The sequence below is a fragment of the Bombus terrestris genome, chromosome 6, assembly GCF_910591885.1.
Source record: "Bombus terrestris chromosome 6, iyBomTerr1.2, whole genome shotgun sequence".
In the NCBI taxonomy this organism is placed as follows: domain Eukaryota; kingdom Metazoa; phylum Arthropoda; class Insecta; order Hymenoptera; family Apidae; genus Bombus; species Bombus terrestris.
This window is the reverse complement of record NC_063274.1, coordinates 13141425-13156958: the sequence shown is the minus strand read 5'-3', so window position 1 is coordinate 13156958 and position 15534 is coordinate 13141425. Positions and strand designations below refer to the sequence as shown.

The following is a 15534-nucleotide window of genomic DNA, read 5'->3' as shown; positions in this document are numbered from 1 at the left end:
TGTAAGTCAACAGAGAACCATCATACATTGGTGAGCTTGAAACCCCTCGGAACCTCATATACTTTCACGTATTGAAGGTCTCGAAAGCTTCGGGAATCTCACGATAAAGAGGTGTGTGCCTTTTTCATTGCGAATGTTCTGAAACTCGAGCCCGGATGAAAAGCTTCAGATCGATTGATGATTAAAGACGTTTCGACTGAAAGAAACACGGTTTCCCAGTATCGAATAAACTCTTCAGTACCAATGCTATCTTTGTAAAGTGTTTATTACATAACATCCCTAATTGATGTAGGGATTATTATCCATTATATCATTATCGACTATGATACAATACACAATATGTTTGTACAATTAACAATTACGAATCAGTATATGTTGCATGTACATGTATTATCCCCATGTATTATTGTTAATTAGGAAAATACTAAAATGTTCACGCAATTCGATATTTGGTCTGTATACTATCATGATGTATAAAAGTTAACGGTTTGTGACGATATTGTAATTACGGTTAATTATAATTACTAATCTCACAAGAATATTCAGATTAAACATCGACGTTACGTAATATGTTTTGTAATTTACATAATACTTGTAGTATTATTCCTAACGAAAAACTCGCGAAAACTCGACTAAATTACGTAAAGGAAAGCGAAAACTTTACTATTCGCTCAGGTTTCCACTATTTCGATCTTAAACAATTTTTGGACGATTATTAAACGACACTTTATAGATGTAAAATTTCCATTCGACGAGCACAAAAATACTCCCTTTACCGTAATTATTCGAGCATCGTGGAGATGGATTTAAAATTTAAGCGTAGCACGGAAATACGGAGCAAATGTTGTTTCTCTGCGTTAAATATTATAATGTAATCCCTTCTCTCGAATTTAAAGTCTCGCTAAAACGCTTATTTTTCTCCGGGCGCGGAACGTGTTAAGCTCGAGGTGAATTGAAAGTTACAGCCTCCCAGCGCGGTTAGAGATCTGCGTGTTGCCGAATAAACACGCGGAAATAAGTTCCTTGCGGGTAATGTAATTGAAGTTGAACCGGCCTTATAAATACGGACGAGTAAGTTTCTCATGTGTACTGTAACTTAACAATTACGCATGACTCTCTCGAGGATATTGTCGCGGCGGAGGATTTACGAAACGAACCTTGAACTGTAAGAAATCACGAGATTGTTTATTTTAAGATCACCATTGCGTTAAGTACAAACTGCTTGAATTTATACGAGGAAAACATTGGAAAAAGCCAGTCCGATCAGTTGCCTGTTGCACCGAGCCGTTCTATAGCTTGTTTTTTTTCCTTGGCAAACAAATGATACCCCGATTCGTTACTTTGCCAGCGAACTTTCTTAATTAGTATATAGAGGAAGTTTGTAACTCATAGCGTTCGCGATGAAGTTTCGAACGTTGCGTGTAGCTTTCGTTTTTTCTTGGTTTTGTCTCCTTAATTCGAATTTATCGTGTCAGACCGCGGATGTTTACCCGAATTAACGTTTTTATGAACGTTACTAAAATAATGAAATCTCAGCAGGCATTTGTTTTGCTCACTAACTATTCTAAGTAGATTTCGATTTAATTTTAACTTGTCTTTCTTAACATTTAATTTTAACAATATGTTGTTGTTCAACGATCGTTTGTTAAATACATAAAGCTAATATATACTCTGTTTTACTTCTTAATATAAAGTTACGTTAAATCACTCATTTATGTTACTTCGTTTAATAAAGAGGCAGATTACGTTTATTATATTTCCAGCGAATGCAATATCCAGTAATATCGTAAAATTAGTTTAACGTACTTATTAGTTATAAAAGAGTTTGGTGAAACGTCACGGAACTCGATAATTTCCTCTTTTAACGCGTTTTAACGTCGTTATAAAACGAGAATACACGTTTCATCCGCTTTGATGTTGCCACGAAGCTTTCCTTCATATGATTTCGTGGCTTTTCTGATTTTTAATTTAATAAATATGCGTTATACGTGTATCATTATGAACATGATAATTTTACTATAAATTTTCGATTTTTATCTTTTCTTAATGTTCATCAGGAACTTATAACAACGTCAAATTTAAATGTGTTTTTAGACTCCTTTTTACTTGGCTGGAGTTACCGACGACATCGTCGGTGATGAAAAGTATACTTTAAGGTACTTTTTTCTAGAATAAAGGTTCGTAAATGCGTACGAGAATTGTATGCAATTTTACTACTGTCTTTGAACTATCGTAAAGTATAAAAACAGTGTACCTTCAACTATTATGTACGTTTTTACGAATGTACTGAAACAGCAGAGTTATAAAATCACAGGCGTTCCGCGCAAACGACAGTTTGCTTTTAACATGAACTTGTTATAATTCAAAACGTTAAATGCCGCTTCTTGTCACTTGTATTTATTTATAAATATAAGCAACACATTTTGTGATGATTTATGGATACAATATGAAATGTATTGCCAAGTATTAGGTTGTCCGAAAAGTGTCTTTCCTTCTTTTTCTTTTTTACAACAGTGCACCTTTATACAAACGTGAAATCAAGTCTGTGAAAGTCCGCGGTGTTTGTCTCAACAGAATAAGATAGATCGTACGTAATTCGACAAAATAATATAAAACTAAAAATGTTGTGTCATAAAACGAAAGAAACTTTTTGGACAACCTAATATCTTACGGTTACCATTGCTTTTAATCTTACTCGGTTTTAATAATTACTGCAAATTCTTAGTCCTTTGGCGGTTTAAAAAAAATACATTGATTAAATGTTCACGTTATTTCATGATCAACGTAGAATGAAATATGAAATAAATTTAATTATGAAATCTGATTATGAAATAACGTGAAGATTTAACCGATGTATTATATATATATATATCATTAGATAAGATTTGAAGTTTTCTCGATAATCCAAAGAGTTAATTTATACATTTAACATTGTTACTCTATCTTTATTCAAATATGAACATTGAGTAATCACTTAATCTAAAAGTGTACAGCAATTATACAATTTATAAACGCAGTTGTTTTCACATAATTACAGCTTTAATTTATAGGAATTCGGATAAAATTTATGATGGATTTCAATTATATTCTGCGAGAGAGATTTAACGAGTTTCCTTTTAAGAAAATAAATATATTCCCTTACGGAAGATTGAACAGCATTTTTGTCGAATTCTCATCATGCGGCTTGAAAGCATTCAATGTCTGTGAATCGTTCAATCCGTGTACCTTTTCCGCAGAAGTGAATGAACTTTTAAAGGGTTATAGATCGAAAGGGTTACACGTATTTCTCTCGAGGGAGCTTCTCAGATTGTATTTTTAATTTAGACTCTACTTATTCAAATTATTCGCATGGTTGTCATTCATAGGGAAACTCTTCGTTTAAACCTAACAATTTTATGCATCAAGATTTTTTTCAAAACACCGAAAGCTTTTCTGTTTATTGAAACGAAAGTGAGATTGAGACACGAAAATTCGAGAAGTAACGAGATCTTAATGAATCCGTTATGTTAATTTCTGATGACTAATAAACTTCTTTCTATAAATTACTCCATAAGAAAAGAATTTCAGTAGCGTGATATCTAATGATATTGAAGATAAAAGAATTCCTGTTCGGTCTATCTACCCTTCACGTTAATACTTGATTATATATCATATCGAAAGCAAACAAATAAATCAAATAATTCGTTTCGTACTTTTATTGTAGTATTTTAACGAAACATTTATCATTATATCTATATTTATACAAAATTGTTGTTAAATCAATTTTTTCTTTTGGATAATATAAATGACGTATGAATATGTTTGATAGACAAATGGCAGATTGAAGGTATCTTTGAAATTTGATAATCTCCGAACTGAACCATTGTATACGAATATTTGCTTGAATGTCTTCGAATAGTGATTTTCGGTTGGATGACTACATTGCACCATTTCGCTGGTTTGCACTGGCTCGCGTTTCGGTTTTCCACCGAAATACAATCGACTAGTTCAGTTTGTCTACGATTCCAATCGGCCATAGTGCTTTTTCAATGGTAGTTCCCAAATAAAAATGAGAATCCTATTTCCGAAATTGTTTTCTTGCAAGAGAATCGAAATTTCTATATTTTTAAGCGATCTGTCTTTTGATCTTTTTATTTGACCCTTCCCTATGGTTTTTTATTCCTTTAAAACTTAAATTCGCTAGGAAATCTCAATATTCATAAACTATAAATAGCTTATCACATGAGTCAAAAAATCTACCAAATTTTTGCACTTCGTTTAGATTCATAAGCAAAGTGATTTTTAACGTTGAATGAACGCGAACACGCAAAATTGACCACGAGTGAATATTACATAGTCGTTATCGAATATCGAACCTACTCGTAAGTTGATAACAGACGAATAGTTTAATATACACGCAGTGTGTCCGTTTGAAATATATGTACGTAATTTTGTCTGTATGTATCAGAAATACAAAAAAATATTTCAGTCGGAAGTCGTTTGACTTCATGGAGGAAACTTAATAAGATATTTCGATCTTTTCTCACATTCTTATTTAAAGAGATTGCAATCCCAACATAACATTTTAAATGGAACCATACATTCTTTCATACACCACTTGATGCATTTTTTAATTCTCTACAAAAATTATTACTATAAACTATTAAGCTAGTTGGGTCGAGAAATGATTAGCCAAAAAGATATTTTAACATCAATCTTGCAAAATTTATCGTATGAAAGACGAGGAAAAATATAAACATAAAAACATTACGTTTTCTTTACTTGTCCTTCAATAAAGAATCAGAAAAAGGCATCGAGTCGCGTATAAAAACTGCATGGTTTTATTTTAAAAAATTACATCTCTTCAAATAAGAATATAAAAAAATATCGAACTGTAGCATCGCGGACGAAAGACCTAAGAGATATCGGGCGAACTATAAACAATGTCGTGAGAAAGCCGAAGTATCGACAGGCTCGACAATGTATCGTCAGTCCTTCAATCGAATAGTTTCGCGAAAAAGGCTTGCATGACCCTGGCCACGAGCGGTTGCGGAACACGTACGTGGTGAGGCTGAGACAAAAGACAAAGGGATGCTAAGAGACAAAGTCGAATTAACAATCAGTGTCAGTTGAAAAGCCAGAGTATTAATCGAGAAGCCAGAGGGTGTGAATCGAGAAGTCAGAGAGATAGTGTTGCTAGTGTCATGTAAAATAAAAAAGAAATCAAAGATGAAAATAAAAAAAGAGAGAATTTATTTGCTAACACCTTTTGTACACTAATGACAATTTACTTCCGAACTCCTGTCGTGGCTTGCCAAGACTGAAGTTCTTACAACTCGACTTTGGATCGGATTCGATTCTTTCTCCTTTGTCACCCCTCAATATCCCCACTATCTACGCGTTTGTTAGGCGTCCGCGACCGTTGCCACGCAGGCCTTCTTATCGAACATTCGGCGGAAGGATCGTTGGGATATTGGTGGCTCATTAGGCAGTTCGCTTCGGCAATGTACATTGTCGCCAAGTGGCGCCACATCTTTATCTCCGTCATCAGCCCATCGGTTTTGAAGTGTACCAGTCGTGACACTAGCGTTGTTGCGAGAGTGTGGTCCGCGTGAGAGAGAGTGTTGGATCGAGCGTTGGTGACGAGAGTTGCAAATTAACTATCTAGTTATTTTAATTATAATACGTTATTATGATTAGTTCGCGTTAAACAACCATTGTTTCCTGTATAACCAACAGTTTAACATCCCTTTAATCCATTTATTGTAAATAAAGTAATTGTAGTAAAGATCCTACAGAAATATCTTATTGAGTTTACCTCACGAGATCAAACGACTTCCAACTGAAACATTTTTTCGTATTTCTGATACTATACTATTTTAGATTAATAATTACCTGCATACGTACTCGTACAGTAATAATCACGTGCATACATTTAAAACGAATATATTGTATATCTGATACAGGTAAGCCTTAACAATTTTACAAGGGTTTGAGTATCTGTAACTGAATTGCGAGTTGATACTTGCTAAGCGATAGTTGATCTTTGATCTGAATATCACTCGCACCCTTCCATACGCCAATGATGTGTCTTCTCCTGATACGGGTACAGCGTTATCTGAACTTACGCGGGTATTCACCTTTTCGGAAAGGTCGCGGTATTCCTCCAGGTCATAGACTTCGGCAACTTGCGCTATTACATGTATTTTCCAATAACCGTTCGGAAATTCCGAGTTTATAACACGTCTCAGGCTATTGAGTGCGAATAAATGAGAATCGAAGACAGTGCTGTCTATCGTTCTTCTTTAAAAAATTAACATTTCAACTCCAGAATAGTCTTCTTTACGTTCGCGCTATAATTTATACTGACAAGGATTCCGCGTAATCTTTTAACGTGTTCCGAGCGGAACATTTTCGTCCAAAAACGATCTAACTAAAGGGAGAGTATGAATTGACCGATCGCAATATCGTGCGTTGTTTAAATAGTTGCGAATCTATTATACCGCGTGTTCATTTATCCAATTAAGATACGAGCTGACTCGCGTGTAGACCGATGGATATACGACATTCGCGCAATTCTTTGACCAAGAGACGATTCCATGAAGTTTTCCATTCACCGTTAAAGGACCACCGGAATCACCCTAAAAGAACACGTTCAATTTTTCTTTCATTATAAATAGAGTAATTAGACTGCGAATGTTTATGGACATTTGTATTTCTTTAATTAGAGAAGTAGAATTTAAGGAGAAATTTACTTATGTAAAATGCGACACTTTCTACCAATTTTATGTATCTTTGTATATTATGTGCATTCTATGGATTTTTGCAATTTTAAACTCACTGTAAATGCATGAACACACGCAGTCTAAATGTAGAAGAATATGTAATTAGAAGATTAGTTATTAAATCGGTAGTCGGAATATTTACATCGCAATGTCCTTTCACAGTGGTATTATCGTACGCACAGAGCTGTGTGTTGTGGATAACGTTCTTATACATTCGGTTGCAGTAATTTTGGTCAGCTATTTTGATATCCACCCAGTGCAAAAGCTTTGTCATTTCTCCTTCATACTATAAATTATAGTTAAAAATTATAAATATCGCAGTTACCGTTAATAAAATTCATTGTCATATCGATCGAAATTACCGTGAGTGTACCAAATCCAGAAACTATAGCTGGATCGTTAGTTTTGGCGATTTCTCCGGGGGAGGGCATGGGCACGAAAGATACTAAAGTAGACTTCACGAAAGGTTCTTTCACCTGTACGAAATTCTTTCTAATTAATTTAATCGTAACTCGAATGTCTGCACTTATTTGGAGTTTAAAGAATTTTCACATATGTGTATGTCATAATAAAATTACATGCCTTGATTAGAGCAATGTCGTTCGCATAGGCATCTCTGGCATTATAATTTTCATGAACATAAGCGGTCTCGATCTCATGTTTCGAAGTTGGCATTTGTAGATCAACTACGCCAGCAACAACTACCACCAATTCCACCGGTAGCCTGTAGTGAAATTGTATTTTAACAGAGTATTCTTTATTATTTACCCGTATGAAGATTTCGTGGTTTACTAGGCGATTAAGTAATAACAAATAGTTGATTTATTTATGATAATCCGTCGATATCGATCGAGTTGAAAAGAGAAATAAATTTGTTTTTTCTTTCTTACGCTGTGACGCAATGAGCAGCAGTTATAACGTAACGTTCGTTGAGAATAGATCCGCCACAGAAATGAAACATAATTTTTGCTACTTGCAGCGACACCTGATTACAATTGAAATCATTTTACAGATTTTCTTCTGTCTTGAATAATTTCGTGAAACATATCTCATAGGAAAAACAGAAATATTTCGAATATACCTGGTAAGGAATTTCACCTGGTTTCGCTACCTTTCCGTTTATGATTCTTGGCGTGGGTCCAGCTGTGGTAATAACAGTAATAATTAGCATAAAATTATATCATCCTATTGGAAAATAAAATATTATAAAATTCCACGGTTATAAATATAACTTCGTGAACTTACAAAAGGATTATAATTATTGAAAAGAATAATAGAGAATTCTGTACAATTCTAAAAAAAGGATAGTGAAATTATTTATAAAACATTAAAGTATAGTAGTAAGTATAAACTATGGAAGATATTGTACGACTATATTTACCATTTGTCAAAGCGATCAAAGGTAAAAGCAAAAGAATACTGAATTTCGCCATCTTGTCCTCTCAACAATGTTACTCAAATATGACTTCCATTTATATATATGTATACTGATTTTAAAGATTAGATAAATTTACAATAATCATTAGATATATCAGCATATCATCGCAATTGATATGTCATTATTCGTAAGAATGATTCTTTCAATAGAAGTTAGATAATGTTAGATAAGCGATATAGATAACACATAAACTTAGTATAATAATAACAATAATATGATATAAATATAGATTATAATATTATATAATACATATAATAACAATATATATATTATAACGTATAATATAACGTATGTATATATTGTATTGACAAATAACAACACCCGTTGGTTTTACAATTTTCGAGTCGCGTAATCTTCATCACAGAGCATAATGGCAACCGAAAAAATATCTGTGACGCAAGACAGATTTCCGTGTATAAAATCTTTTTCTTTCTTTGTATTCGAGAGACGTGTTAAATCGCACGTATGTAGAAAAGAAAAGGCAGGAAGAGGCAGTAAAACAGGACTACTATATAGCAATCGCTTTTCTCTTCTATTGAAACGAAGAAGAAACGCTTATCGTCGATTTTTGAGTTTTCATGGCTGAATTGCTTAGCAGATACGTGTCCCTAACTAAATCGTGTCTTCTGAAAAAGTATCTCGACGCTTCTCATCTAGTTTCGCCGGGAATTTTATGCCCCATTGATAACGTTTGAAGAGATTGGTACAGAGGATATGGAAATTTAAATTCTAATTTAGAACTTATTTCTACTTTCTACGTATTTAAATCTTTCTTTCACGTTACGCAGTTTGCATAGATATTACTTTTCTGAAACGTTAAAATTGTGTAGTGTTTTATCAGAAACCATTTTTCCAGAAGTTCATATAGAAGAGAAAGTACCTAATATTGGAGCTACTGACCTAATTTTTCTGTAAAAGCTTGGAAGTAGAACAACATTTTTTAAAATAAAAATTACTGGATTTATGTAATCATTTCATTCTACAAAAGAGCTGTCGCAATATTATCCTTCTTTCATACCAAATAAATTTTGTTTGGGAATTTCAATTTCCATAGTTGCGAACATATTCAAAGCGAAAATTGCTAACAGGATTGAAATGAAATGACGAGAATAAATATCATATTTCCAGCTGCATAGAAGCGACAATAATTTGCCCAGCTGCGATATTAAGTTTGTTGAAAATGCGTACATATTTTTAGCAGGAATAACAAATTTTTAACTTGTCAAATTGTCAGGTTATTCTAGCGTTAACGTATTAACGTATAAGGTTCTAAGATACAAGTTACCGTATTCTCAGATTCTCGATGAAATGACTTGCAGCGTTCACGAGGTATTGAAACATATCTGGCAAAGTTTTACTGAAATTTAACTCAGACGTGCAGCCTTGACAAAGAGTATTAACGTGTTCTCAAATCCTTCGTGAAACTAGCTACGATATTCGCGAAGCGTCGAAACACTTTTACGGAAGAGTACGGATTACGAAAGTTTAACTCGAACCCAACTCAGACATGATGTACCGAGTACAGCGTTAGAATGTTGAAACAATTTTAACAAAACCAACTATGTAATTTGCAATCTGTTAAAATTGTTTTTTCAGTAGAGTAGAAATTAGGTGTGAGAGCTTCGAACGTATTTACAGTCAGAATGTTTATCAATGTTCTTTGCCAATTCGTACGAAGAGAATTGAGGAAAGGAACGAAACATAAAATCCATATTAACATAGAGAGGTAACGATTTTATTAAAATAATATTTTACTTCTGTGTTAATTTTATATAAAAATTGTTAAAGGAGAATTGAAAATAATTTATATCCAATATGATAAAACATCGTTGCATATATTTTAATCGCTTTTATTAATTCTAGTTTAGTGAATATGCAGATCTCGTGCATTGTAATATATAAATCCAATCGTACAGCCGTAATCATCTTTCAGACGCACCAAATTGCTAGAGCGTGAACTCAGGAATGATACGTCGAGCATTATTGGATTTTCAGCTGTGAGGAAATTAACAGTAATCCTGCAGCACCATTGAAATAATAATTTAAATGCATATGATAAAATTCATCAGATTTAATACAGTAACGAAGTAACGTTTGACAATAAATTCTCAGTCTTTTATCGAAATTGATAATGAAATGTCCAATATCAATCAATCTTAATGTTTTCTTTAAATGTATACATGAGGTTATTAGCAATACGAAGATATCGAGGTAAACTTCTTAAACGTTTCTTTACGAGGTAGAAGTTTTTACGTCGGAGCACGTTTCTTTGCCTTTTTCCTTCATTTTTCCTCGAGGCTTGCAGTCGTTAAAAAATGAAGGGAGGAAATAAATTATTGGCGCAAGTGCGACACCCTCGGCTTCGTTTAATCGATTACGTGCTTCGTCGGAAAATTATTATATCACCGATTACGCCATTTGATTGTGCGAAAGGGGGGAAACGACGTGAGAACATAGACATCGACGCGTGTGTAATAAGGCAATTGAAGATCACAGGAGAAAAATATCGCTTGTTAGGCTTCGCGTTTAATGTTTCGAATGTGCTGAATGAGTTTATAATGGATCATTTTGGTTGTGTCATATTGAAACGAAGAACAATATTTTTGTAAATTTGGCATCTCGTTCATTTCATCAGTGTCTGTTTTCGTATAATTTTATACAATTTAATCGTATCAATTTTCTAACATTTGTTTGTGCAATAATTATTTACAGCTTAATTGATGTATCATTATATACGTATCATTTTAAAGCTAAGAATTTTCCTATAACTTTTCTTTCATATTAAAATTCCCTTGACGTTTAAATCAGAAAATCAAAAGAATGTACTTTTATATACCTATCATATTTTTCTTTTTTCATTCTCCTATGAAAAACAAAAAATGTGACTTATCGTCTCTGTTTCCTCTGTGATCAAAATTTTCGTTTGCACAATTCGGTTTTCATAGAGGGAATATGAAAGAAAAGAATTCAAAGGAAGGAATTAGGTAACAGTAAATTGACATTGATTTAAATACCACGGGTTACGCCAAGAGACACAGAAAACTCGTCGAGGAACATTTATCGTGGTAGCTTCGAAACGTCGATTTCTAGCGAAATTGCGATAAAGAGTGAATAAAGCAGGTGAAATAGAATCGTGAAACGCTGTAAAATTGCGTGTGCCATTCGCTCGATCGAAATCGGACGGGCAATGTCGAGGTCTGCGGAGTTCGATGACGGTTGAACGATTTCAAACGCTTAGGGCGATTCGGCGTTACGCACATAACCGTCGAGTAGGGTTGGCATCAATCTTCCTTGAAAACCCAGTTTTCGTTTATTTCAGACTTTACGAAAAAATTTGTAATATACAGAGAAATTTAATTAAAAGACAGTAAGAAGAAAATAGCGAAGAGCAAAGTAAAATTTATCTTTGCTATATTGGCAGTTTATCTTTCGTATTAGCTGAAATTATAGAAATAGCAGATCCTCCAAATTTATTTTGTAGTCTGGATAACGAAATTCATCGAATAATTACGAATCTTTTATAATTGAGGGGCACATTCTTTCTGTCGTTTTAAAACAAAGCACGTTCTTAGCTTTTAATCTATTCGCGGAAAATTCTACTGTTTCTGACTTATAATTTTATTCGTATTTTATTTATATTCATTTGTAACTTTTCTAAATACCTGTCGTAAACAGACGACGAAGCAAAAATATCGTGAAGTATGTTTATTCTTATTTTTTTCATTTCAGAAGAACTACTTATGAAAATGTATCTGTACTTGAAAGATTGAGAATAATTTTCATAATACTTTGCGGTTGATTATGTTAAATAATCCAGTTAAAATTGGCTAACAAGTTTATTCAAGTAGCATGCGAATTTCTTTTATGCATACTTCTAATTACAACATTATTGAATTAATTCGTTATCAGTTTTCAAATAAAAAATATCACGAATGGAATCATTTCTTTTCCATCCAATCAAACGTTTAGCTCGCACAAAATACGAGAAACGGATATGTCGACACGGTACCGATCAGTCGTGTTCTGAAAAACGCGAAAAACGTTTTAATTGTAAAGGAAAACATTTTACATTGGCGTGAATGAAACGTGAAGTGACACACAGGCGCGTGAGGGACATCGGCTTTCGCAATGGAACGATTCCATTTGTCTACCTCTGGAACACGAATCCGTGGAGTTGCTCTGTTCCTTCATCACGCGCCAGTGACAGCTTGATATCTCACGTGAACTGGATGCTTATGTATACTGTCGCACGAGTTATTGATTTCGCATTTTTCGCTGTTTGATGTCTCGCTTTTGAAAGATTGATAGATAAAACGCATCACGGCTATGCGAATTTTTTCTTCGTTTCTTGTCTCGTTTCCAATCGACGAAGAAGATCGAAACTGATACAGACGTATAGTATCGAGTTAAAGCTTTAGATTACTCGCTGAAAGAAAATGTTGTTTTATCGATTGGTGTGCATGTTGAATCTGACAGAACGATATTACTTAATAAAATTTTTGCCCTGTAGCTAATTCGCAATTATATTAAGGAAGAGAATTATGATATTATAAATAGTTATAATTGTTGTAACAGAACGACAACATTTTGAAAATTTGTTCTTAATTTCCTTCTCTCTCTTTTTCTCTTTTTTTTATGTAATTTTACGATGCACTGTGCCATGAAATAAAATATTTCTTTTGTTATAAAATCTCGTATCATATGCATTCTAAAAGTTTCTCAATTTAAGAAAGTACAAATGGGAATAGAAATGGTGAAATAACAAAAAAGCCAAAGAATTTGTAGATCATTCGTTTGAGTTAGCAAGAATGGACAGTTCTCCAGCTCTTACGTAGAGCGTAACCGGAAGTGCATCACGAAGTTAGGGAACTTTACATCAATTATCCCCATCCCTATAACATAAGTTAGCGTCAGTTCGTGAAGTCATTAAACCTATACATTCCGCGCGGCTAAATCTCCCTTATCGCGTCCTTCTATTGCTCGACTAAATGAGATATTTCAATGTGGTCGAGCGTCAGACAAGTGAATTCCAGCTGCTTTTTCGCTTCTTTCCTCTCCTTAACTATTATCCATAATGATGCGCATTTAAAAACTCGAGTATTATAGGATTCAAAAGCTGTCGGTGAAATTTTTTCTTTCCAGTTTTAAGAGAATTTCTCATTTAATTAGTTAACAAAACCTACTTATTTTCATGGTCTGTACCTTTGAATATGTTTTTCACGATGTCTTTTTAGTGGGTAAATCTATTAATTAATTTACGAGTTAATATCATGTTAATGTATGTATTTAATTTTAATTAATAATATTAGTTAATATATATAACGAATAGTATTTTCGATACAGGTGATAGTGTGTTCGTCTAAAAAGATTAATGTACGCTTTGAAAAATATTTCTATTTTCTTCGAACTCGATCTTTTTACGTGAATAATCTATCAAATAATAATTGTTGTTACGTATTGTGGACATGTTACGAAAGGAAGTTTAAATATTTTGATATTACTATATGATGTTATATGATACTATGAAAATATCTTCATATCTTTTCCGTATAAGTCCTTCTTAGTATTTGTTTTAATATACTTTAAATATATAATCGAATTATACGTACGAAGAAAATCTCAAGTTTTAAATACCTTCTGATATAACTTTGTTTGAGAAAGATTCTTAATTCTTTAAATTGCATCTTCTTTTAATACCGTTTTATAAAGAGAAATCTAAAAGCAGGGGGAAATACAGAAGGAGATATACGTTTCGTGATTTATATTTTATCACGAAGAAAGGTCTGTTTAAACTTGACGTACAAATAATTGAAGGTAGAGATGAATATTGGAAAAATGGTAATCGTGGTCTGTCCGCTGTCCCGACGTATTACATACTTTTTCTCTCATTCTAATTCCACGCAGAGTAGTTTTCGTCTCTCCGGCTTTAATCTTTCGTCTCACGTTCTCCTCGAAATTCCGATCGGAAGATTGAATCAGCTAACATGCCACTCCGTTTTTCCAACCTCCGTTCTTAATTCCCTGGACTTTCTCCTTTTGTCTGTCGCTGAACGGATAATACACGTCGCGTCATTATTTCATTCACGAAAGTGGAATTTATATTTCGCGAAATTACAGCTCTACTTTTGGTTATAAATTGTCACTTCTCCCCTTTCGCGAGAGAGCGAGCCGTTCGAAATGTACAAAAATTCCTCGAAATTCGCGGACTGCGTGTTTTCGCTCGCAAATATCCGACGTGACATTTTGATTATATGGAAAACATGCATATTCGTGAGATTAATAGCTATAACGACGAACGAAAACGTGTCCATGTATTTATAATCATTATCGTGTTTTTTTAAGTCATTAAGTTTTGGGCTTTTAAATCTAACGTAACTACTGTATAAAAATCTTAAATTATTTGAACTGAAAACTTAGATCAATAGATTATGTAACAAGTAAAGGAACTTTTACTCGGATAAAGTAGTCTCAATAGAAATAGTGGAAATAAGGAAAATTAAAGCGAGTAACGAAAGAATGAAACATTTTCCTTTCGAAAAATGGTCTAAGAATTTTGCACAGAATTGCGTACACCGGGAATGAATTATTCTTCATTCATCAGCTCAACGAATAATGTATAATTATTGCATTCAAGTATAATATATTTATAATCGTACAATTAGCTACTCCACAATTTATCTTTTAATTTATGAAAATACATAATTTGTAAAATATGGGTACGAAAGAGTACACTATTTATTCTTATTAAAAAGAAAATTAATCTCGATTTAGATATTACAAGAATGTTAGTTCACATAAAATGGTCTAATCAAAGATTCACGAAATTTGTAACAATGAAATCAGGAAAATGTATTGGAAGACGCGCCGAAGGCACGGTACTCGCGTGGAAATCGTCTTAGGGTCACTAAACGTGACCATGATAGCTTGTTCCGGGGAAGCTGTCTCCCATTATCGCGAATTCCTAACAGACAACGTGGGGGAAATGTTTATTCGTGTTGGTAGAAGGCCGATCGATCGGAGCACGGCAAGGACCCGCTTTGAGAACCGCTGGCACAGGATTCACCTGCGATCGACGACCCCGTGTCCTGACCCTATCAATGATCCCACGTAGCCCGCAATATTACCGTGAAATCGTGGCCTTTACACAACGACGTACCTCGAGCTTTGAACTCTGGGAAAACCCGCAACAATTATCGTCAAATTTACGAAAACATCCGCCCTTCTCCCCGAAAGCAATTTTACAAGAACTCGAAATTCCCATCGATAGGAATTTCGCAATATTCTATGCACTTAGTTTGGAACTTTGAAGTTTCTACGTTTATTTCCATTAAT

General features: G+C 33.7%; 2 protein-coding genes across 2 annotated transcripts in view; one reads left to right on the top strand and one right to left on the bottom strand.

Moving 5' to 3' along the window:
- LOC100645988 (putative mediator of RNA polymerase II transcription subunit 26) overlaps positions 1–15534 on the top strand; it is a 244290-nt gene that overhangs the window by 38353 nt on the left and 190403 nt on the right. The gene's annotated exons all lie outside the window — the stretch shown is intronic.
- LOC105665851 (chymotrypsin-2-like) lies at positions 5210–8234 on the bottom strand. The gene is made up of 7 exons (XM_012309549.2): positions 8146–8234; positions 7846–7907; positions 7655–7749; positions 7347–7488; positions 7127–7240; positions 6907–7050; positions 5210–6620 (listed from the first exon to the last, which is right to left on the bottom strand). Exons 1-7 carry the CDS (start codon positions 8195–8197, stop codon positions 6477–6479), a joined length of 753 nt encoding a protein of 250 aa, XP_012164939.1. The 5' UTR covers positions 8198–8234; the 3' UTR covers positions 5210–6476.

What these genes read in the sequence shown, in the direction of transcription:
- LOC105665851 (XM_012309549.2), bottom strand. Translation starts at nt 8,197, where the DNA reads ATGGCGAAATTCAGTATTCTTTTGCTTTTACCTTTGATCGCTTTGACA. An exon ending in CAGGTGAAATTCCTTACCAG is followed by an intron (nt 7,750 to 7,845) that starts GTATATTCGAAA and finishes AATTGTAATCAG; the next exon opens with GTGTCGCTGCAAGTAGCAAA. An exon ending in CTGGATTTGGTACACTCACG is followed by an intron (nt 7,051 to 7,126) that starts GTAATTTCGATC and finishes TATAATTTATAG; the next exon opens with TATGAAGGAGAAATGACAAA.